Here is a 26,060-nt window from a genome sequence, read left to right as displayed (position 1 = left end):
GACATTTAATCAGCACTAAGATAAAAGTACTCAGATTTTTGAAAGGCTCATAACGGTTTCCGATAGAATGCATGGAATCTCCCACTAAACTTTTCAATTAAACACCTCATTTCGAGCACCGATAAATCTTCCGAGCTTGTTACCACTGTCATTCATTCGCCACTATCGCAAAAGACTTTTGTTAGCTATTAGTTAGATGCAGCGGAAAAACAGCAACCGTTTCGTGGTGTGAGTTAATGCTATGGCAATATCACCAGAAGTTTTTTAATAATCACAGCTGTGCTTGTGCGGTGCAATCTGAAAAGCAACACACACAAAAAAAACCGCCACCATAAAAACTAACGACAAACTACGAAAAGCACAAAGGAAAAGAAAAAGCTAACTAACAACGTAAAACTACTACTACTAGAGAAGCAGCACCGTTCCTCGTCCAGCCGGTGGTCTCGGGACGCATTGCGACCATCCTGATCCGGATGCCAGCGATACCTACCCGGATGAGACCGGCTGGGCAAGGAACAAACGGCGAGAACCGTTTGTTGGTTACTCTTCAAGATTACGGCAGCAAACCAATACTACACACGACTGAAGCTGAGTGGTGTTGGTGGTGGTGGAGATGGTGGGTACCTTAACGGCTACAATTTCAGCGTATCCTAGCGAACCTCCCCGCAGTGTCGTAACGGATCGCTTTAATCCCTGCAGACAAGCCGGACAATGAAGTTTTCCGGAGATTCGTTGTTGTCGTCGTTTTGTATTTTTTTTTCGTTGTTGTAGTTCCGTTCAGTGTTTGCACAATCCATCGTCATCCATCCGAGGAACCATTGGGAGGAATTACATTAGGACGGTAAGAGATGAAGAAAGAAAGGAGAGCAAAAAAAAAGTAGAGAGAATTACTGCATGGTTGTCCGGACTCGGTTCATGGATCTAATGACGAAAGTTAGTATCAGATAGCATCGTACATAGTTTCACATGTAGCGACGAAGGGAGGGGCTGCCGGCGGACGCGGTGGTGGCAGGAAGTGGCAATTCCGAGTTTAATTTTACGTAAATGACCTGCCATCATCTAGTAGTCTGTTGGGGCCAGCAAGTGCTCTTACTACGGCGTGCGTGATTAGAGATTTTCGCCCTGCTATTTGTGTATCAACGCGCGCCCGACGCCTCTGGTTGGCACGTATCAAATCCTAGTAGGCGTCCGTCGCGCGGACGTAGTCGGGTGAGAATGCCGATCGTGGTTTCACTGTGTGTGTGTGATTATCTTCTCTATTATATCGCGCTAATCGTTCCCCATTCACAGTTGAAAATGACAGCCGAGGCTAAGCTTGATGCATCTGAACGCCGGTGGAGACGCACGGTTGACGGTGCACGACGATTCGTTAGCAAATCAAGCTTGTCGACATGGTGTAAATCGACGTTTGTTCAATCGCAAGCTAATCCAGTTAGTTGTTCTTGCTTTTCACTACATGGCGAATGTGTGAATGCGGTGCACTTTGTGCGCCTCACTCGTTTTTGGGATGGATTAGGATAGACGGCATTTTTCACTGTTGCTAAACTGATTTGAAAATGATTTCATATTCAAATTTGGTTATTCATAATTACTCCACCGTTCATATCTACGATAGTAAATCGGAGTTTCTCCAATGTCTTCAGGACAGTTCAGCACTAACATGCAACGAAGCAAATTTGTCACATCGTAGCACAAGTTAACGTGTGTCTGTTCTTGGCAGGACGTTGACACCGTCCCAGTAGGCTATCATTTTCCAAATTGATACACTCCACACCACTCCACGTTCGTTCGTTCGCATAATTGCGAAACTCTCGGCCTACTGTCTGTCACTATATGTGTGTGGTCAGTGGCAATTAATTTGATTGTAGGGTTTGAAGCCGCAGGTCGGTCGCAACAATGACAAGAACAGCAGCAGCACTGTTCCACTTATTTTCGGAATATCCCACGTCATAAAAACGAAAACCATAAACAAAATAAATTACCTTCACTGTTTGGAACACGTCTATCGGTGGCAGTCCGACTTCGCCTTTCGAGCCTTTGTCGCCAGGTCGTCCCTGAGGGGGCGAAAAAAAAGAAGAAAAACCAAAACAAAGCACATTAATTGAAAACTGGTCAAACCCAGCGCAGGAGTCCCCCGGAGGGAACGTGTCTCGGGACACGATTGAGTGTGCAAATACTGGTCCTAAAGCGCACCCTAAGTGCTCCAACTAGTACTTACCGGCTCACCTTTAGGACCGTCCAGTCCGATTGGCCCCTGCGGATAGTAAACGTGTTGTTGGATTTTTTTTTGTCGTCCCACAGTAGCATCCGTGTTCGGGGTGGCCACAAACACAATGGGCGTTCCGAACAAACAAACATACACACACGTCACCCGGAGGGGGGAATTGTTTCGAAACAAAAAGATAGAGAGAAAGAGAAGGAAAATACAATCCGATTAGTTCTGACGGGAGTTATTAAAATGTTTGAATTTATTTGTTCTGTGTTTTCCCTTGCGATTTTTGTTCCGGACTACGCAACAAACAAACTAGAACTAAGCTTGGTTAGTAACATGCTGGAATGCGTTTCGTTTACCGGTTTTCTTACGGTTGACCGGTTGGCCGGAAGATAAACAGCAAAGTTATAAATTAGTGTGGCTGGGATTGCCGTACGATGCAGGAAGGCTGATAATAATGCACATCACTCCGTCATCGTCGTCGTCGGAGCAAAGGCCCCCGGAGGATCACAGGATCAATTCTGGATGAGATGCGACTGCGAGTGATTAGCTGAACGAGGGGTGCAGGAGGTAGGTGGGAGCAAATAATAAGTAAAGTAAATAAACTCACACAATTTTATTTTCTAAAAACTGTCATAATTAAATAAAAATCCTTTCCAATAATTTTTTCACATTTTCACAGACCCAAACAACCGCGAGCGAAATCCACGAAAAGCATCGTCGGACCCCTTCGATTGTTAAATATTTTCAGCCAAAAGACCAGCCTGCTGAGATGGCTTAGCTTCGGGACCACACTGTGTGCTTGACACTAACGATGACGATGATGATGACGATGATCAGCAGCAGCAGCAACAGACTGAAGTACAGCACGAATAACTGCAGGCTATACAACAAAGCGCCACCGCGCCTGCTTGGATCAGTCAGCATTGCCTAATAATATTTCCAAAGCTTCGAAGAGGTGTACATTTATTTATTCGTGCATCCAGACTGCTTGGATCAAAGCAAATGTTTGGATGTGCTTCAATGACTGTCACGTGAGACGAAAACAAAGTTTCAATTCGAATAATCGTTTGTACGCGACTAATCTAATGACAAATTGTCGCACCACAACCGCCGGAACAGTTTTGCGCCAGTGTGTAGTCTACAAATTTAGCGAATGGTGGTACCCAGGAACGATGAAGTTTCTACCCCGATTAGAAATCTGTTGCGTACCCGGGGGGGAAAGCAGTTCCAGGCGTAGACAATTTATGAATTATTATTATCTGATTATCATAAAGTATGGAAAATGTTCTGCCAGCTTCCTCCGATCCGATCCGGAAAGTTGATGCAGGCTGGCTGGCTGGTTGGCTGTCTGTACTTCCGTGATAGGAAGCAGCTTCGTGTGTGTGTGTATGAAACTCGAAACTCTGGCACTCCGGTACGGTGATGTTTATGCATCTGTTTATTGTCATCTGTACTCGAGTAGACTGCCATCAACCGGGACAGAGAAACGATAAATGCAAAGTCTATTCAAACCAACATGGTTCAATATATTAGCATGAATTCACACACTCATACCTGAGTTGAATGCTAGCTTCTCGTTTAATTAGTGCTTTGTTCGTCTTAATTTTCTCGTACCGCCTTTCTGTTGGACTTCGAATATGTTGCACGTCAAGTAATTGACTTGAATTGTTAAGCAATCTGCCGGACACAAGAAGGCCATCAATTTTAAGTGAATTGTAGAAAACGAGTCTAACCAATCTTCAAACAAAGTCAAAGTGGTATTGAATGATGGGCCATTTCCCGAAAAGTTTTGCATGTAAATTTCTACTTTGGATGGTTTCAGTCCGCCAAATACAAATGAAGAAACATCATTGTTTTTCCAAATTTCCAAAGACATGAGTACTAACTAGAAAATTGTTTTAGAAAAAGTAATTTTAAGTTTATCGTTTCAAAACATTTTTACTACAGCCTTCCGCTCCAAGTCAGACGCTGTTCTGAGCCGCTCCGTTTACATGGGATATGGACGTTCGCTTCCATTTTTGTCAGCACTTCTACAGTTTTCGTGACCAATTGAAACATCGACACACTCAAAATTTGCTCGAAAGTAGTTGCACTGTTTGTTATCTTTTACAATATTGAGGAAAGGAACGGTCTTGAATGAAAAAATCCTTATTGTTTATTTAGTAGTGTGAGTGATCGTAGAGACACCGATGATGCTTAACTCAGTAACCGTCCGAATGAGGCGGTAACACCAGAAAGCATAAAAAAACAATCAGATCGTTTAGAGTGATCGAAAAGTGAAATTGCGTAACATCGTAAAGATATTAAAATAACGTGTTGGCTTTATATCCCATGAGCATTTGACTATGAGAAAGCTCTGTTCAAAGTGGGTGCCGCGTTTGCTAACTGTTGACCAAACACAAGAACGTGTTGACGATTCTGAGTAGTGTTTGGCCATGTTTAGGCGTAACAAACCGAAATTTTTGCGTTGATATGTGACAATGGATGAAACATGGATTCATCACTTCACTCCGAAATCAAAACGATCGTCATCTGAGTGGACAGCAACTGGTGAACCTCGTTCAAAGTGCCCAAATAACAACAATCGGCTAAAAAATGTTATGGCCTCGGTAGTAAATATTACATGGCGTTATTGGCGTATGGCAAAGAAAAAACAATTGTTTCATCAAGACAACGCATCGTGTCACAATTCAATCAAAACAATGGCAACAATGGCAAAACTACATGAATCCAACTTCGAACTGCACCCACATCCACCGTATTCGCCAGATTTGGCTCACAGCGACTACTATCTATTTACAGACCTGAAAAAATGGTCGCCGGCAAGAAATTTCGCACGAATGAAGAGGTTATCGCTGAAACTGAGGCCTATTTTGAGGCAAAAGATAAACTGTTCTACAAAAGTCGTACTGAAATGTTAGAGTGGCGCTTCCGTTAATGAATAAAGTTATTTTGAAACCAAAAAATCGTGTTCTCTTGTTAGGCCCAGGACTTTTCAGCCCATGTGTTAGAGATAAAGATCAATAGTTTAATTAAAGAAAATATTCTCTAGCTCAATATACAGGTGGTAAACTGGAGAATGTAAAATGACCCAGATGCTTTAGTTACAAACTACACATAGCTGACATCGCAGAGCTGATCAAACACAGTAAATGACATGGGACTGAACATGTAGTAACTTGAATGCCAAAAACGGGAATGCCTTACGTGATGAACAAAAGAATTTCGGTCGGTCATCTTTCGTAGACAAGATTTGTCCGGAACAACATGTTGTAACCAAAATTAATAATAAATTACTAAATTTTTTGCTACTAGTTCCGAACTTTAGTTTGTAACAAACCCAGAGATACACCAAAATAAGCCATCGAACTCATGTCCAGAAACAGATCTAGATCCAGGTTCAGAAGCAAATCCAGGTTTTGAACCGGATTCAGACTCAGAACCAGATCCAGGTTCAAAATCAAATCCAGATTAAGAACCGGATTCAGATTCAGAATCAGATTCAGATTCAAAATCAGATTCAGGTTCAAAATCAAATCCAGATTAAAAACCGGATTCAGATTCAGAATCAGATTCAGGTTCAGAACCAGACACAAGTTCAGAACCAGACTAGATTCAGAAGCAAATTCATGTTCTGAACCGGATCCAGGTTCAGAACCAGATCCAGGTTCAGAAGCAAATCCAGGTTCAGAACCGGATTCAGACTCAGAACCAGATCCAGGTTCAGAACCAGATCCAGGTTCAGAAGCAAATCCAGGTTCAGAGCCGGAATCAGACTCAGAACCAGATCCAGGTTAAAAACCGGATTCAGATTCAGGTTCAGAACCAGACTCAGGTTCAGAACCAGACTAGATTCAGAAGCAAATCCAGGTTCAGAAGCAAATCCAGGTTCAGAACCGGATTCAAACTCAGAACCAGACCCAGGTTCAGAGCCAGATCCAGATTAAGAACCGGATTCAGATTCAGAATCAGATTCAGGTTCAAAATCAGACTAAGGTTTAGAACCAGATCCAGGTTCAGAACCGAATTCAGTTTCTGAACCAGATCAACGTTCAGAATTAAATCCAGGTTCAGAATCGGATCCAGATCCCAGTCTTAGTCCTAGTCTTAGTCCTAGTCTTAGTCCCTTAGCCCAACCTGAAGTCCGAATTAGGTTTCAAATCCAAGTCCAAGTCCAAGTCCAAGTCCAAGTCCAAGTCCAAGTCCAAGTCCAAGTCCAAGTCCAAGTCCAAGTCCAAGTCCAAGTCCAAGTCCAAGTCCAAGTCCAAGTCCAAGTCCAAGTCCAAGTCCAAGTCCAAGTCCAAGTCCAAGTCCAAGTCCAAGTCCAAGTCCAAGTCCAAGTCCAAGTCCAAGTCCAAGTCCAAGTCCAAGTCCAAGTCCAAGTCCAAGTCCAAGTCCAAGTCCAAGTCCAAGTCCAAGTCCAAGTCCAAGTCCAAGTCCAAGTCCAAGTCCAAGTCCAAGTCCAAGTCCAAGTCCAAGTCCAAGTCCAAGTCCAAGTCCAAGTCCAATTCCAAGTCCAAGTCCAAGTCTAAGTCCAAGTCGAAGTCCAAGTCCAAGTCCAAGTCCAAGTCCAAGTCCAAGTCCCAGCTTCAATCTAATTCTATTTTTTGTAATCGCCTTCAATTTCAGCTGCTCTTGAAAAGAGCTCAAACTAGAAGATTGAGTGGACCCCTAAACAGATACATTTAAACATAGTATTTCATCGTTATTTCGAACAATCAACATTCAGCTCTATTCTAGTAATAAAAAAGTATTAACTTCAAAGCCTTCAAGTCTGAAAAATCGCACCCGTACTCATGCTTCCGTTAAATCTCCTCCAGCACTACCGGGAACAGCTATTCCGATACCGACGTGAACCAAAACAACAGGATAAACCTCACCAACCCACGGAAAACGCTAATATTCTCACCTCTGCAAAACGCAATTACGGTGATAAATTGAAACCTACAAATTCCCGGCATCGAAACCACCGTCATCGTCATCGGTTTCCATTCCACTTTCAATCGATCACCGTCTCCAAGAATCAAGGCCGGGCGTGACGAGAGGAACGTTTCGGTCGCGAAACAATGTACACTTTCCGCTTTCAATTTATGTAGAAAATGGTAAACTTTATTCCGATGGCATCAGGCATCGCTTCACATCCCTAGCCCATCACCACCCCCCCAGGTCGTTTGTTAATTCGAACTTCATTCTGCAAACCGCACACCGGCATCGGCATCGGCACCGACATCACCATGTTATTTTCCCGGCTAGGCGCACGAGCCAAAGGACTGCGTTCCAACTGGGAGCACTTCTCCATAAACACCCACTTTGCCGTTGGAATTCCGGTGGGGATCCGGTTGATGCCATACCTTCGAGTAGATGATTCTATCCGCATTTCGGGATCCGAGAACTTTTTGTACCGGTCGCGGTGAGAAGAGCAAGCTTCCACCAGCTCCCGGTCGGTCTCTTCCCTCACTCAACGCGGCCGGTTGTCGGTGTGGAAACGGGGGGAACATATGTTCCGAAACTATCACCGCACCGTGAGTAGATACGACGAGAAGAACAGAATAAAAAAAGCCTGATCAGCATCCGTGGAACAATTGAATATGAACATCCTGCCCGGTTCGTCTCGCCTCGCGTGCCCGATTCACTTTATGCGCTTGCTGCGTTGATGAAGCCGGTTGAAATGTTCGGTAATGTTTCTTGCAGCGGTCCGCCTACTTTGATTGCACCACGAATGCTACAACAGTAGAAAAAAAGAATACGAGAACCTAGTAGGCATAGCGATTCAGATCCAGTCAGTAGAAGTGCACCCGCATCCAAGTCACCTTCCCAGCGAAGAATGGCGATGACGTGGTAGACAAAGTTTGAAGAGTAGAAAAAAATGCCTCACTCGCTGGGGCTTGAGAAGAAGGGTTCCGGTCTGGGACGGATATAAGCTTAAAGTATGATCTTTGAGATGCATTAAATTGAATTAAATTAATATAAATTAGATGGTGATGTTTGAACAACACTGAGGCTGCCTTGGTAGGGACTAGAGGCGAAGGATAAGGAGCTGATTGCTATCATATCAAAAAAGGAATGAACGATGCTGTGGAAGCTGCAGGCGTTCTACCAGATCAAGCGCGTGTTCGGGGTTGCTACGAAAGGTTGCTGGCTGAACTTTGCCTTTCATCAGACGCTATAAGAGGCAACGGTTTGCACTCAAACGATAAGCAATATGTTCTTTTTTTGGAGTATAATATATTAATATCTATTTCGGAAATTAGCATCGATCTTCGTTACGGAAGGCGAATCAAGGGATTCATATTTAAAAGTAATATTTCGACTCCACCTATCCGGAACTATCTCTTGAAAAATATTCATACATTGTCGCACTTCTAGACAGCATAAAAGAACAAAGAGAGCAGCAGCAAATTCCAATCCCCTTCCTCTAAAAAAAGAAGGAGATAATTGTCAGCTTGTGTTTGTAGTAGCGAATCCAGCACCAGGAATTCCACTCTTACCAACCAGAAGAACGGACAGACAGCTTGGGATTCCAGGAACAGTGCACCAAAGCACCCTCATCCGTTCAGTCTGAAGTCTCGGCGAATATATCATTTTATAATTATCTGCATCTTTTTACCCAACTAAAGCACTTCCGGCACCTAGGCGTATGTAAAGTGTCTTATGCACTACGAGTGTGGGCTAGGCTTCGAAGAGCAAGGATTATCTCCTGTTCGGGTCTAGCGAACCGGGGGAGGGGGTTTGGTTTTGATCTTGGACTACCACCGCGTTCGAATTTAAATAGTTGTCGTCCCCGCAAAAGACTTACACTCACACACAAACACACATGCCAGCACCAAAGTGAAAGGGTTTAATTGAGGTTATGAACCAGAGAGTCGAACTTTATCATCCGGCAGTCATCGTCGTCTGCTCTTCTACTGGTTGCCTTCGAAGAAGGAACGGCAGGCAGAATGAATTTTGTGATCGAAATTTTAGATCTTCTATGAAACAAGCTGCGGCGAGGTTTGGTTGAGCTGATTATTTTTCCCCCGTCTCCCCTTTCTCCGCTTCCAATAGAACAGTGCGAAATCCCGCGATGGGAAATAACAATCGAGCGAAAAATTTGCATATTAAAAGTGGTGGTGGGTGAATAACCGTTCGAATCTGCTGCTCTGTCGGGCTCGGAAACTTGGAAAAAAAGTGTCGCTTTCGTGAAGCTGCCGATTGAAGATTAGCTGAGTGCGTCTGAGAGGATGTTTCGCACAGGGCCAAAGCTGTTTAAAGGCTCCCGTTGGGTGAAGCATTTGATGGGAAGGTCAATGGCAAGAAGATTCCAGATAAGTCCAGTCTGTGTCATAAAGAAAATGAAGCTAATCGAAGCATTAAAAACATTGTTTGAACTTCCAACCCGACTCGATTAGAGCAAATATTTAAAGATGTTTCGAACATTCGTTTACTTGTTCGAACAGATCAATTCTGTATTTGTGATTTTTTTTATTTGAGTCGAGACGTGGACTTGGACTTGGACTTGGACTTGGACTTGGAGTTGGACTTGGACTTGGACTTGGACTTGGACTTGGACTTGGACTTGGACTTGGACTTGGACTTGGACTTGGACTTGGACTTGGATTTGGACTTGGACTTGGACTTGGACTTGGACTTGGACTTGGACTTGGACTTGGACTTGGACTTGGACTTGGACTTGGACTTGGACTTGGACTTGGACTTGGACTTGGACTTGGACTTGGACTTGGACTTGGACTTGGACTTGGACTTGGACTTGGACTTGGACTTGGACTTGGACTTGGACTTGGACTTGGACTTGGACTTGGACTTGGACTTGGACTTGGACTTGGACTTGGACTTGGACTTGGACTTGGACTTGGACTTGGACTTGGACTTGGACTTGGACTTGGACTTGGACTTGGACTTGGACTTGGACTTGGACTTGGACTTGGACTTGGACTTGGACTTGGACTTGGACTTGGACTTGGACTTGGACTTGGACTTGGACTTGGACTTGGACTTGGACTTGGACTTGGACTTGGACTTGGACTTGGACTTGGACTTGGACTTGGACTTGGACTTGGACTTGGACTTGGACTTGGACTTGGACTTGGACTTGGACTTGGACTTGGACTTGGACTTGGACTTGGACTTGGACTTGGACTTGGACTTGGACTTGGACTTGGACTTGGACTTGGACTTGGACTTGGACTTGGACTTGGACTTGGACTTGGACTTGGACTTGGACTTGGACTTGGACTTGGACTTGGACTTGGACTTGGACTTGGACTTGGACTTGGACTTGGACTTGGACTTGGACTTGGACTTGGACTTGGACTTGGACTTGGACTTGGTCTAAGTCTTAGACTAGGATTTGGACTTGGACTTGAATTTTAAATTGGAGTTGGACTTGAGCTTGAACGTGAACTTGGACTTGGATTTGTACCTGGACCTGGACTTGAAGTTCCAAGTCCAAGTGGAATTCGAAATTGAACTGAAACTGGGCCTGAGTTAAGAAGAAGGGAATTGAACTAAACCGGAGTATGGGATCGTGTTTGAAACTGTTACTTAAATTGGGACAGAGACTGAAATTATAACTGGAAGTTGAATTGGTAGTGGAACTAGGAGTAAAGGTGGGACTTGGATAGTGACTAGAACTGGGAATGTAATTTAAACTTAAATTTGGACTGCGATCAATTTGTACTGGAATTTGAATTGTAACTGGGAATTAAATTAGGTCTGGGACTGTTATTAGGACTGGGAGTTGAATTGGGACTAAGACTAGGATTGAGATTAGAACTGAAAGTTCAAGAAGGACTATAAATTGGGTTAGGTTTGGAATTGGATTTAGAACTAGGAATTGAATTGGACCTGAATTTGGGAATTGAATTAGCACTGGAAATGGTATGGGAAGAGATTTGGTTTAGAACAGGAGGTTGAATTGGGACTAGGACTTGGAGTAAAATTGGGAATTGGACAGTGAAGAGAACCGGGTATTTCATTATTACTGAGACTGGAACTGGTACTGGGAATTGAATTGTAACTAAGGGGTTTGGGTCATAAACGGAGTATTGAGTAGTAGCAGTAGGAGTAGAACTTGTGGGACTAGAACTAGTGGGGCTAGAACTAGAGCTAGTGGGACTAGGACTAGAACTAGTGGGGCTAGAACTAGAGCTAGTGGGACTAGGACTAGAACTAGTGGGACTAGAACTAGTGGGACTAGGACTGGTGGGACTAGGACTAGAATTTGTGGGACTAGCACTAGAACTAATGGGACTAGAACTAGTGGGACTAGGACTAGAACTTGTGGCACTAGAACTAATGGGACTAGAACTAATGGGACTAGAACTAGTGGGACTAGAACTAGTGGGACTAGAACTAGTGGGACTAGGAGTGTAACTTGTGTGACTAGAACTAGTGGGACTAGGACTAGAACTAATGGGATTAGAACTAGTGGGACTAGAACTAGTGGGACTAGAACTAGTGGGACTATGACTAGTGGGACTATGACTAATGGGACTAGGACTAGTGGGACTAGGACTAGTGGGACTAGGACTAGTGGGACTAGGACTAGTGGGACTATGACTAGTGGGACTAGAACTAGTGGGACTAGAACTAGTGGGACTAGGAGTAGAACTTGTGGGACTAGAACTAGTGGGACTAGGACTAGAACTAATGGGACTAGAACTAGTGGGACTATAACTAATGGGACTAGGACTAGTGGGACTAGGAGTAGAACTTGTGGGACTAGGACTAGAACTAATGGGATTAGAACTAGTGGGACTAGAACTAGTGGGACTAGAACTAGTGGGACTATGACTAGTGGGACTAGGACTAGTGGGACTAGGACTAGTGGGACTAGAACTAGTGGGACTAGGAGTAGAACTTGTGGGAATAGGACTAGAACTAGTGAGACTAGAACTAGTGGGACTAGGACTAGTGGGACTAGGACTAGTGGGACTAGGACTAGTGGGACTAGAACTAGTGGGACTAGGAGTAGAACTTGTGGGAATAGGACTAGAACTAGTGGGACTAGAACTAGTGGGTTTATGACTAATGGGACTAGGACTAGTGGGACTAGGACTAGTGGGACTAGGACTAGTGGGACTATGACTAGTGGGACTATGACTAGTGGGACTATGACTAGTGGGACTATGACTAGTGGGACTAGGACTAGTGAGAGTAGGACTAGTGGGACTAGGACTAGTGGGACTAGGACTAGTGAGACTAGGACTAAATTCGCCCGTATCTGGAAGTAATAGCGTTTCAATTTTTTAGTCACAAATCGTTGTTCCTTAAACCATCTCGGATACGATTCTCTGTTCCGGAATGATTTCTAAAGTTTTTTTTTTGGTGAGGAAACAGTACCTAGAATAATTGACTAGTACTGAATTTATTAGGATCCTAGTCCCGTTTACAAAATTGCGGGTAGATGAATGTAAACGAATATGAAATCCACTTTGGAGTTTAATGTTAAATATCAGGAACATTACATCAATTGAATCGAAAGTTAAGGGTTAATGACGAATCGAAGTTCTGTCGACCGAAAGCTTACACGATATTTGGTCCCGGAGGACCGTAGAAGTCCAGACAAACTTGGTTTCAATAGGAGTTCAAATTCGACTTTTTAGATATGCCTGGTCTAATTGAATGTCAAATATTCGAAAGCTATGGTTGGTGCCGATTATTGACCTGATTAGATGGCTCAGAAGATAAAACATCTCAGAAGCCAATTATTGATGTGGAAGGATTCTTAGAGTCAGTAAATTCGTAAAACTAGCCCTAAAATTAGCTGGTTGCTACTCTGTCACAACAGATGTTCTCCCTTACACTGAATTTTATAAAATAGTGATGCTAGCGAAATTGTATAAACACCAAACTGTTAACTATATTCAATTGGATTTGTCTCACTTTCTTTGCTTCGAGGTCCATTTGGATTGACAGTACTATCTTTGCACTTACTGTAGGGCTAACATAGTATCGTTTAAAATCAATGTTTATTGAGTTGAATCGCGGAGGATGATCTCCGAATCGTGTAATAACAATATTATTCTGGATCTAGTTGTCTAAATACGATTTATGACTGCGTCGAACAAGTTACGAAAGTGAACGTAATTTATGAGGATTTGTGAGCTGAGTACAGTTCGATCTTTTATAGTTGAATGAAAACCCATTTCGAGACTACCACAATACCCTCAGAAGCACAATCTCGTTTTGTGATTTTCACGTATTCAGGTTCACAATCAGAAACAAAACAAATACTGAATCGTAGTAGAAAAATGTTTTATCAATCAAATATATGTTCTCAGAGAGAGAATAAAACGAATTTGGCAAGCCCATAAATTGGAAGCGAAACATGAACCTGTACCCTCGACCCACAACGAATACAAGCAATCGGAGCACCACCGCCATGATTGATGGATGACGGATGACAGCCTGAGTTAACACATTACCAACGAAAGCGATATATGTTTCTGCTCTAGATCAATGAAGTCAACGAAGTAGAGGCGACATCAACCACGAATGACAGTTCGCCGAAACAGTAAACAATTTATGTCTTTCAAAGTGGAAAACCTCTAAAGAAATTATTATTTTCACTTGAATACAGCGAGGTCATATCCCATATATTCCCCCCAATCCTTTTGAAATAAATTTTAATTTATAGCCGATGATGTTCAAGTGTCACTCGGGATGGTGCGTTGTCATCTCCCTCCCCCTCCTTAATGTGATTCCCATTCATACGCGAGACAGATGCAATAACAACAACAACAACAACGGTAAGTGATACTTTACTTTCGGGTTGTGACGGGATCACTCAACGGATGAATGAAGATGCACGAAGAAAAAAGAAAACGGCCCATGCAATCGAGAAGGGGATCCGTGTGTTTCCGTGTGAGTGCGTGCGGTAGATGGGAAACATCTCGAAGCAATTTATTTCGAATCTGTCTCTGCTTAACTTGTTCCACGGGGGCAAAGTAGGCGACGGAAAAGCCGTGTCAGGACTGCTGTTGTTGGTTTTTTTTTTGTTGTTGTTTTGTTTTTGTTGGTGCACCAGAATGTCTTCATTCCAAAGTAGGCACCACTTTGTTTCGATGAACTAAAAATAATAATTCGACTTTCGAGAAGTCACATTTCGAGGCAAATGTGTTTTCTTAATGGCGTTGACAAAGTTCTATAAATTTTCATTCTTTCAAACTTAATTAAGGCGATTGCACTGCAAGTGAATCGCGAAATTGTTTCGTATTTCTTCGCGAACTACGTCTTCTAAACTGAAATATGGCAAAAGAAATAATAGTTGCGAAAAATACTTGCACGAGTTCAACTTCATTCAATTAAAAGTCAATTCAAGAGTTCCATTTGTCAGTCGGAGACACCATTTCGGAGATTCCATTTCAGAGACACCAATCAAGCGCGGGAAATCGTCTTTTCTCCGTCGGAGCACGGCGAAAAAAAAAAAACACTGTGCACAAACAGCTAATTTGATTTCGCTGCTGGAGAACTTATATCCGGCGGTGATTTTCATCAGCACTAAAAAACACAGCACCGACAGTTGCATCTGTACCTACGACGGGATCATTTTATTTCTTATTCGTTTCTTATTCGTTTGTCGGTTGTTGTTTTTCACTGTTCGAAATGGTATACTACTTTTCCCGGGACAGATAAAAGTGGGTGGTTCTAATTTCAATTCACTTTAGTCGAAGCAAGCGCTGGAGTCCGGAGTCCGGCTGCCAAGGAGATGATGATCACAATCGTAGCAACCGGAGTAATGGATTTTTCATGACTCCAGCGAAAAAGAGGTGTGCTGGTTCGAAAATGAGACAGCGTGAACGTGATTTTTTCGCTCTTGCTCTTCCCTCTCTCTTTCTACCGGCAATTTAGTGTATCAAAACTGGACTGTTTTGCATTCACGGGTCTGGCTGCAGTCGCAGTTCGTATCAAGACGAGTCAATCTCCAATCGGATGCTAGTGCCCCCTAGAGCAGGAAACAGTAGAATATAAATGACTTTCCAGCAGTGATTTGTTTCTCCTTCGCCGTTTTCGTTGCAGTCTAATGTTGTGAAGCATGGAATTGTTTGAACGAACCAATAGAAACCACTTTTGGGCTGCGACGGCGTCCGTACCGGTGTCGGAACTACCAGTAGAAAACATAAATTAGTCGGACTGTGAAGCAAATCTAATTATCCGCCTTGAGCTGACCAATCTTAGCCCGATTCAGTTCCGTAGCTGTTCGGCAAAGACACAACGCAGAAGAGGACGACGACGACGACGACGACGACGAGGAGGAAGCGACTACAGATTGGATATTTCTGCTGAACTTCAACAGTTTTCAGCATTCCTTTGATCCTCTGCTAAGCTAGCCAACCAAACTGGACTCGAATTCAGCTGGTCTGATCGGTTATTTAATTTTGTACTTCAATTGGTTTCAATTTCGGTGTGATTTTATTTTATTAAATACAGTCTGCAAAACTGTAGGGTTGTCATCAGGGACAACTTTTGTTTTTATTGTTCATCAATCATCAATTTCCATTTTTCAATCGATTTTTTTAACAGCGTCGTGAAATATTTCAATATTTCATCTACTTTAAAGGATTAGGAAACAATTATGGAACATCTTTGAGACAAACTCAACAAGTTTCGAGACAATCCTGAAACAATTTTATTTGCAAACAATTTCGCGACAGAAACAAAAGGAATCAGTTTTCAGATAATTATGAAATATTTTTGATACCATTTTTATAAACTTTGGGAAAATTTTGCGACCGTCTTGAAACCATTTCGAAATATTATTTAAAAACAAGTTAATTTCGATTTAGAAATCATTTCGAATTAGTTAAAGACGATTCGGAAAAAATACAATATTTATGCAATTGTGAAAATATTTGAGAAAAATTCTTGAAACAAATTTTAAACAATCTAGTGATAGGTTTGAAACTATTTTTAACTAATTTAAAGAAAGCTAGAAACTGTTTTGTTCCAACTTTGAGACGAATTTTTTTAAGTTTCGGAGAAATTTTGAAAAAAAATTACCCTATCTTTAGTTGATATTTTGATTAGTTTCAAGACGGGAGCGGGTCATTCCGCCGAAAGTCGTTTCGCCAAAGCGGCGGCCTCTTGCATGCAAACCTGTAACCGCTTCGTTTGTAGTTCAACAAAACGGGAGTAAACATTATAATTTTTCATTTGCCTTTATTTCAAATCAAATCCAATCACGATATGAAGACTATTGAAAAATTTGGCGAAATAGCATTCGGCGAAATGTCATTAGATGAAATGACCTTTTCGGCGAAATGACATTCGGCGAAATAGCCCTTTCGACGAAATGACCCTGATCCGTTTTAAGATCATTTTAAAATAATTTCGAAGTTGTTTCGAGAAAATGTTTTACAGTTTTGAAACAATAATTTAGAAGAATTCTGATTTTAGTTTTAGAAGAAACCTCAACAGTTTTGAGATAATTTAGGAATTTCGAAAAAATGCTTTTAAGCAATTTTAAAACAATTTCGAAATGTTTTTCGAACAATTTAAGTAAATTATAAAATAATGTTGAAAAAATGAAACAATGTTAAAACAACTTTAAAATAGTTTTGAATCATTATTATTATTATTATTGTTATTAATATTGTTATTAATATTATTATTATTATTATTATTCTTATTATTATTATTATTATTATTAATTATTATTATTATTATTATTATTATTATCATTATTTATAATAATAATAATAATGTTATGTATTTATATCCGGCTTTAAACTTTTTGTCGTCCGCTGGGTGAGTTTTGAATCAATTTTGTGACAGATTTGAAACTACGTTCAATCAGTTTTAGACTATTTTTAGACTATTTTGAACCAACTTAGAAAAAATTTTTGAGACAAATTTTAACAATTCAGAAAAAATAAATCCATTTTTTACCATTAATTAAAAAAAACTTTTTACATAATTAAGAGATAGCTTCGATTTATTGAAACAATTTCGGATCTATTTTGAAAATAAATCATTTGAATCTATATGAAATGATTCTCGAACAATTATAAATAATTTAAAAATAATTTCTAAGATTTCTAAACGGATTTAAAAAAATCAGATATAAATTTGAAGCAATTTCTAAAAAAATTAGGAAAATTTTCAAATCGAAATTTTAAACAATTTTGAGACAGTTTTGAAGTACTTTTGACCAAATTTTCAGACAATGCCAGAAGCAGATTGAGATTAGTTTTAGTTAGTATCTGACAAATTTACTAGAATTTCGGACCAGTTCTGGAACAATTTTTTAACAATTCCGAAGAAAAGGAATGAAAAAAAAACTTAAAACAATTTTAAATGAATTCTGAAACCATTCCCAGAAAATTCTGAAAAAAAATTCGAATCAACTTTTGAACTATTGTGAATATATTCTAGGATTTCGAATAAAATTTTAAGAAGTTTTTAGACAATTCTGGGACTCCCGAAATTGTCCCAAAACTGTCTAAAAAAATTGTTTAAAATTTCTAAACAATTTTGAAAAATTTTACGTTTGATGCAATTCTGAAACTAATTTGAAACAAATTTGAGTAAATTTAGAAATAAATCGGATGTCCAAATTTTGAAAACTTCTGATTTGGCAAGCTATATGAAAATGAAACATTTTTAAAAGTTGAAGATTCAATTGTTACCAAAATGTTGAAACATTTTAGGCATATTTTAAACAATTTAGAAACAACTTTGGAATAATTCCGGGAAAAATTTTTGATCTACTTTTTGTAATAAATAATTTGGATATATATTCTACACTGATTTTCAGACCATTCAGATATAAATTTGAAACAATTTCGAAACGATTTCAGAGAATTGTTGCATTAAAATTTTAAACAATTCGAGATTTGACCCAATTTGTAGACAATGCCGGAAGCAGGTTGAGATTATTCTTAGTTAGTTTCCGACAATTCTACTAGAATGTCGGATCAATTCTGAAACAAATTTTATAACAATTCTGAAAAAAAGAAATTGAAAGAAATTTAAAACAATTTTAAATGTATTCTAAAACCGTTCCAGGATACTACTGAAAAAAGAAAACCAGACAACTTTTGAATTATTGTGAATCCATGCTAGGATTTTAAGCAGTTTTTTTTAAACAATTTCGAGACAGCTTTGGAACTCCCGAAATTGCCCAAAAACTGTCTAAAAAAATTGTTTAAAATTCCTAAAAAAAATAAATTGCGTTTCATGCAATTTCGAAAACAATTTGAAACAAATTTGGATCAATTTCGAAATAATTCGAATCTCCAAATTTCGATCAACACATTTCTTCAACAGTTACTAGGATAGATCCCTTCATAAAACTTCTGATTTGGCAAGCTATGAAACATTAAATAGCTGAAGATTCTATTGTTACCAAAATGTTGAGACATTTTGGGCACAGTCTAAAGCAATTTAGACACAACTTTGAAAAAAATCCGGGCAAAATTTTGACACAATTTTGGATCTACTTTTGTAATAGATAATTTGGATCATTCTGTACTGATGTTCAGACCATTCAGATATAAATTTGAACAACTTTGAAACAATTTCAGAAAATTTTTAAGATAATTACGAGATTGTTCTGACCTACTTTTGATCCAATTTTTAGACAATTCTGAAAGCAGTTTGAGATTTTTTTTAGTTAGATGAGTAACTATTTCAACACATTTCCGGAACAATTCTGAAACAATTCTGGAAAAGAAAAGGAAAAAAATTGAAAAACTTTTGAACGAGTTCTGTAACAATTGCTGACAATTTTGAAAAGAATTCGAGACAAATTTTGAATTATTGTGAATCAGTGCTAGGATGTTGAAATAAATTTAAGTCAGAATTTAGATAATTTTAAACAATTTAGAGACAGTCTGCATAGTTTTAGGACAATTTTAAGAACTTTTCAAAACAATATTGAAAAATTTTACCTTTGAAGCTATTTTGAAACTAATTCGAAAAAATTTGAGTCAATTTCGAAATAATTGTGATGTCAACGAGCATCTTTAACAGTTCCATCACGAAACTTCAGGTTTGGCAAGCTATTTGCAAATGAAACATTTCCAAAAGTTAAAAATCAAATGTTACCTAAATATGTCGATTCCTGGTTACTCAATTCGTACCAGAAAAATTCGATGAATGTCAAAATTTCTATAGCTTATCGTAACAACATCGTAATGAGTTCTTATGAATTCTGATGAAGTTGAAAGATTTCATAATTTCAAGTTTTCCATTGAATATTTGTGTCTGTCACTGAACGAGTAGATCAGGAAGAACAGTGCCGGATTGTTCTCCGTTTGTCAAGTGCTTTTGTTAGTCTGAAAGACAGGAAATTGTTTCCCGCCACAGAAGTAGCGACAGCCTTTGCATCCTGCAAGTGCCAAACATCTTCAGACCGATTCAGGATTAGGTAGCCACATTTCGCCTTCACGCCTTCTAAAACCAGCACACTTGACGCCTATTCCTCCAACGTGCCTTGGGTCGTTTCTCCTTCACACCTATCAAGAATACTTATTCCATACTTCAACATAGCAACGACGAGCGTTGCAAAGCCAGCCTACTATGCTGCACTCTGTTCGGCTCGTCTGACACACTAGGCTCACTGCACTTGGCATCCTTTTCAGCTTGTCGGGGTCAGAAGAAGAAGCCGGGAAAGTAATGCGCTCTGACTTTGTGCCAGCACTTGCCAAGCCTCTCATACGCGCGCACACACACACACACCGACCTACTACAGGACGACTGAATTGTCACGGGCACCATTCGAGTTAGCATCGTAGTAGACTCTGCTGTCAAGTCTATTCAAACAGAAGAGCTTCACCAGCTACTTAAAAACTTTGTCTGTTTTTTTTTAGGTTAGATCTCGTAAAAAATTAACCGACGGTTGGGGTTAACATGATTTTCTTCTTCGGCGGGAAAACGAGTAATTGATGGAAAATTTTACGACGCACTCTCCTCGTTGATCTCTTTTTATTTGTTGGAAGATTATGAGATCGGAATGATATTGGTTTTATAAAAACTGGTAGCATGAAATACCACCATAAAATCAATACTAGCAGCTTTTCCAGCAGCTCACTTTTCATCCTTCTCCTAATCCCTTCCTAGATTCAGTATGCGCCAGAATCAGAAGTCACTGACTGACGGTGAAATCGACCCTGTTAATTTTCGGTATAATACCTTCCGCACACAAAGCGTTCCTCATTTATAATTAATCTGCTTTTCCCAGAGTGCCATTTTGCCGCAGAGAAAATGTACTCTCGGCGGACGACCAAGGGAAGAAGAGTGGTGTCTGGTGCTGCGACACGACACGAACGGAACAGGGAACTGCTCCCAGTAGGCGTTGAAAAGAATAGCTGCTTCATGAATAGCGCACACTCGAGGGGTCCGATGTGTCAACTGGGTAAATATTTGTGCATGCCGAGGCTGTTGGCTGGGCTTTGTTGTACGGCTCTAATGCTTATTAAGCGATAGAAACGAGATAAATAGGTGTTCTTACTGCTTTCGAGATGCGGTCACAGACAAGTGGATGAAAAATGTTATTTGTAAAATATATTTCTGTAGGAGTCACCGAAAATTTTACTAACGTTGTACTGCTAGCTGTTCAATAGAATTGGTCGTTAAATTTTAGATCTGGAAATCTAAGATATTTATTAGATTCTTAAAATACAATCAGAATTTTTCTAACGTCAAACTGAAATCAGTGGCGTCTCGTGGAAAAATTTACGGGTTGTGCACTGAGCATGTGGTATGATATCAGAAGTAATAGTTCGTTGTAAGTGAAGACTAAAGATTGGCGAATGAATATTCGCTTGTGTTTTTCAATACAATGAAATAACAATATACTTTTGGATGGGAATTTTGTATTATTTTGTATTATTCTGTATCATCAATACAGTAGAAGAATTTAGTGCTTAGCACGTCGTGCAAATCTGTCAATAAAATCGCTTTGACGTTGCAACTAAGACAGCAATTTTTTTTCAACTGCCATAAGCATAAGCCACAGAAGCCTCTCTAGAAGGTGCGTATCCAAGTTCGGTATCATCGGTACCATCCGACCTAGCAGTGGCACGTTCTCCTAATTATTTGAAGAATTGCGCTTCTTCTAGTGAAGTTTTTCGTACTATTTAAATCGGAGCTCAAACTTAAAACAAAATTCATCTAGTAATACAAACTGGGACATTTATTGGGGATAGAGTTTGCTAAAAAGCTTTAAAAATGGTCATAAAACAGCCACTACTCCGGGAACTACCAGAACCGAGTTTCTAAGAAATCATAAAGCAAACAAGAGTTCTCCTGCTCATCAAGCGTTTATAACTAACCGTAATATGCTTGACATTACCATTTGAAATTATCAATTTTGGTATTCCACAGAGAAGCACATTGGGTAGGGAGAATGGAAATGCCAAACATCTATGTTCAGAATTCAGAACACAAACGGAGGACTACAGCGCTTCTGAGATATCAATTCCTAAAAGCAACCTACTAAGCCATTGATAAGACGATAAACTACCGAAAAGATTGTAAAATCAGTTTGAAATCGATATAAGCTGCTCAAGCTGCTATTTTTAAGCCTTTTACAAAAGATTATAACAAACAAATGCAGCGGCAAGAAATTATGGTTGAACGTCAATCATCAAGTTCAGCAATCAAAACAAAAATTTGCTACGTACTAGAATTTGCATTAGGAAGTCGTATATTGGTAAATGGTGCCAAGCGTCTAAGAATTTTTCGGACGTCAAATGTCTTAGAATTGCATGAAACGTGAAAGTTTAGTATCATCTCGACAGGCTTTATTTGAACAAAAAATCGACTCCGGAAAAAAATAAAGGATCAGAATCAAGGTTTAGATGCAGAATCCAGCTCTAAGTTCAGAATACAGTATCTCATTTTGAGTTTTGAGTCGTAGTTCAGAACTCAGGTTCCGAATTCAAGTTCTGAATTCAGTTGCAGAATCGTAGCATAGAATCACGGTCCAGAATCAAGCCTCAGAATCTAGCTTCAGGTCCAGAATACAACTTCACAATATTGGTTCAAAATTTAGGTCCAGATCCCATTTCCATAACTCAGGTCCAGAAATGATGTTCAGAATGCAACTCCAGGTCCAGAATTTAGTCCCCCATTTTAAGTTTTGAATGCAAAGTTCAGAATCCCGATCCAAAATTTAATCCTAAAGTCCAGTTCCAGAATCCAGGTCTAGAATTCTGATCTAGGTTCGAAATTAATTTCAGGAATCCTGGGCCAAAATTGCGGTTCAGATGTAGAATTCAGTTTTAGAACTGAATTCAATAATCCCGACCCAGAATCTAGGTTCAGGCTCAGAAATTAGGTTCAGAATCCAGCTTCAGGTCTCCAATTCAGCACCCCAATTTAAATCCAATTGGTTCAGCACCAAGGTTCAGAATGTTCAGAGTCTAGCTCCAGGTTCAGAATACAATTTCTAATTTAAAGTTTTGAGTTATAGTTCAGAATCCAGGGCCAGAATCAAGTTCCAGAATCCAGTTTCCGAATTCAAATTCAGAATTCAGAAGCAGAGTCATGGTCAAGAATAAAGACTAGGATTCCAGCTCCAGTACAAGAATTCAGCCTCAAAATTTAGGTTCAGTATTCAGGTTCATAATCCATTTCCTTAACTCAGAACTGAAGCTCAGGTTCAGGATTCAGTTCCAAATTCAGTTCAGATATCAAGATAGTACAGATTTCAAGATTTCAAGTGTCCAGGTCTAGAATCCGGATCCAGAATTCAGGTCTAGGTTTGGAATTCATCTCCTGAATCCTGGACCAAAATTACGGTCCAGATCAAGAATTCAGTTCTAGAATTGAGTTCGAGAATTCAGATCCAGCATCTAGGTCCCGATCTGGAGTTCAGTTCCAGAGTCCAGGTGCTGAATCCCGCTTTAGTTCCGGAATTCCACTCCTGCTCAGTTTCACAATGTAGGTATAGAACTCATGTCCAGAATCCAGGCTCAGAATTCAATTCCCGAACCCAGGTTCACGATTCAGTTCCAAATTCAGTTCAGATTTCAAGATAGTACAGATTTCAAGTTCCAAATCCAGGTCTATAATTTAGGTTTAGAATCCGGATCCAGAAACCAGGTCCTGGTTTGAAATTCATTTCCTGAATCCTGGGCCAAAATTACGGTCCAGATCTAGAATTCAGTTTCAGAATCCAGGTGCTGAACCCAGATTCAGGTTCGGAATTCAGAATTACTTTTCTGATATCACGAATCCCTGTTCGGAATCTAGCTCCATGTCCGAAATTCAGTACAACAATTTAAAATCAGATTCCAGATCCAGAATCAGGGTTCAGAATTCAGTACCAGAATTCAATTCCAAAGCCCAGTTCTTGAATTTAGGTCCAGAACTTAGGTCCCGAAAGATCAAGGTTCTGAACTCAGTTACAGAATATTGATTCCATCCATGTTAAAATCTTGGATTTGTTAATGCAGTTCCAGGTTCTGATTCTGGTTTAACTTTTTGATTTGTATTGTGATCCTAGTTTTGGGTTTGTACCAACCAGATAACTGGTCCATGAACACAGATAAGATCAAATGGTCTGCAAACGAACTCATTCCTTGGAGTCGAGATATCAAAGGACCATGTTTCCGAATCCAATTAATTCGATTGAAGCGGCACTCGAAAGTGGAATGGTTCATCAGAATAAAAACTGTTTGTTTAAATTTCTAAACCATTTCAGTCATGCGTTAGTTACATGGTTCTCAAACGTGCACGCACGAAGCATTTCCCGACAATGTATGCTGCGAAATACTATCATATGAAAATAGATGAGTTTCTTTCAAATCTACTTCACGTTTTCACTCCAACATTTTTAACTGTATATAAACCATATATAACATTCGAACATTACTCGTCGAATTACATAATGTCTGTGTGTGTAAGAGAAAAATATGCACTAACTTTTTTCCGAAATGGGTGATCCGATTTTAACAAACTTAGGCACAAATGAAAGCCACTCTTGGGTAGCGAGAGAAAAAAACAACTGTCTGCTTTTATAGAAGAATGTGTAAAATAATTTTTTTTAAACCCACGGATTTTTTTCAGTGTAACACTGTTCTTTGTCTACTACTACTGCACCAAAACTTCTTCCCCTTACATATCCACTGGTCGTAAGTTCTGTAGCAGCCCTCATTGCCGCCACATATGAACTAAAATCTGACATGTCGGAAAAACTTTACCCTAATCTCTAATTGGCTATTATGCAGCAAGACAAAGAGACATTTAGCACTCGGCATTCGCCAGATTTGTAGCACCAGCTTTCCCGTTCTTCTGTTCTTGGTTGCCATTTTCGATTTGTCGTTTCCCGGATGGTGTCGGTGTCGACTTTATCCACCACCGCAGCAGAAAAAGAAAGTCGACTGCTCCCAAGCATTCGAAAGTTTTGCTATTTTCATTTCCCGTTGTTGTTGTGGTGTTGTTTAAACAGTTTCAGATATTGTTATGGCATTAATTTAGAAACAGAAAACAAACAGGACCGGTTTCCGTTAGGTCTCGATTCAAGTTAACTCGCCTACTAAGACGTTCGCCAAAAAACCTGTTGTCGGCTGTAATTCAAAATTTGAAGCCTTGCTGGGAGGAGCTTACCGGAAAAAGGGATCCCTACTACAAGGTATCATCTTTCGCATCCAACTCAAAAATGAACAGCCAATTTACCTTCCTCAAACAATTTAATTTCTTCACGACTCCGGCGGATCTACCAACAAAGGATACCGCGTCATCCGCTGTTGAACAATAGGAAGGAGTAGGAAGCGACCGTGAACACCACGCAGCTTGTTTTCACAACTAACAAAAAAAAACGCAATAAAAACAGGCAAAAAACGTTTGTTCGAGCTATACCTGAGAGTAAAACAACAACAAAAACGCAAAAAGGAAACACCTTCAGCAATTTTCTTCCTCCGTCTCTGTGCGCGCGTCCGGCATGGCATACTGTGTGTGTTTCCAAACAGGAACAGGTCTCTCTGCCTTTTGAGCCCCGTTGTGGAACGCCCGAAAACAGCAGACTCCGCACTTGCAAATATACTCGCGAATTCCGATGTAGCTCCGTCCTCCGGTGAAGCGCGAAGCGGAGGAGCACAACGTGAAAAACTCCCCCTCCCCTTATTCTCTTCCGTTCATCCCGTCATCAACGTCACTGAACACGGCACTGTCGAGCTTATGGCGCGGTGGTCTTCGCATTTGCAATCAAGCAGCCCACCGGTTTTTTGTAGTTGTTGCTGTTGTTGTTGTAGCTACTTTTTTCCCATTCTAAAGTGCCTCTGAGCACGAACAAAATGTTGCTCGTCTGCAGCAAAAGAGATGAGAAGACACCAAAATCGGCCCCCGATGGTAGTTGATATAAACGCTTCTGCCGGTGCTCGCTGCTGCTTTACATAAAAAAAATACACGCAAGCGAATCCGTGAACGATTTTCGCGAGGTACACAAAAAAGCGCCCTCCCATTTCGCGAGATTGAATTCCCTCCGTGTCTGAAATTAATCTTGACAATCGCATCCAAAAGTACATACACACAGAAAAAAAAACTAATCAAAGCCAAGCTACGCTGGAAAAGTCGCACACAAGGGAAGTATATTAGCTGCAGTAATTTACAGCTAATTCACCTTCAAACCGATCCATGGACCCCTCGATCACAGCAGCAAGAGCGCGTGAATATGTTTTTGTTTCGCTATCCGAAAACAGCGACGCTTGGTCGCGCAGTCGAGTTTTTCCACCCAACGCAGGATCCTCTGCGCGGCACAGAGATAGAGAGAGAGGTGAAAGGTACAAAATATGCACAAGCATTAAGCGGGCAAAAATATGCACTCGGACGACGCATAGAGTGAACCGCCGGTCCACGGGCGGTAGAAGCTGAAGGTACGTACAATAACAATGGCAAA

General features: G+C 40.4%; 1 protein-coding gene across 11 annotated transcripts in view; it reads right to left on the bottom strand.

The window, feature by feature from the left end:
- The window catches only part of LOC131430090 (collagen alpha chain CG42342), a 252,292-nt gene that overhangs the window by 90,552 nt on the left and 135,680 nt on the right, over positions 1-26,060 (bottom strand). For 9 of the 11 annotated variants that reach the window (XM_058594798.1, XM_058594781.1, XM_058594752.1 and 6 more), the window contains 3 exons: positions 2,219-2,254; positions 1,983-2,054; positions 625-693 (listed from right to left, as the gene is read on the bottom strand). In XM_058594798.1, the coding sequence (XP_058450781.1) occupies positions 625-693; positions 1,983-2,054; positions 2,219-2,254 (177 nt within the window). The remainder of the gene's footprint in view (positions 1-624; positions 694-1,982; positions 2,055-2,218; positions 2,255-26,060) is intronic. The other 2 variants (XM_058594813.1, XM_058594833.1) reach the window with 1 other exon arrangement.

This window comes from Malaya genurostris, chromosome 1 (genome assembly GCF_030247185.1).
Source record: "Malaya genurostris strain Urasoe2022 chromosome 1, Malgen_1.1, whole genome shotgun sequence".
In the NCBI taxonomy this organism is placed as follows: domain Eukaryota; kingdom Metazoa; phylum Arthropoda; class Insecta; order Diptera; family Culicidae; genus Malaya; species Malaya genurostris.
The sequence above is the reverse complement of the archived record's forward strand: the minus strand, read 5'-3'. Positions and strand labels throughout refer to the sequence as shown.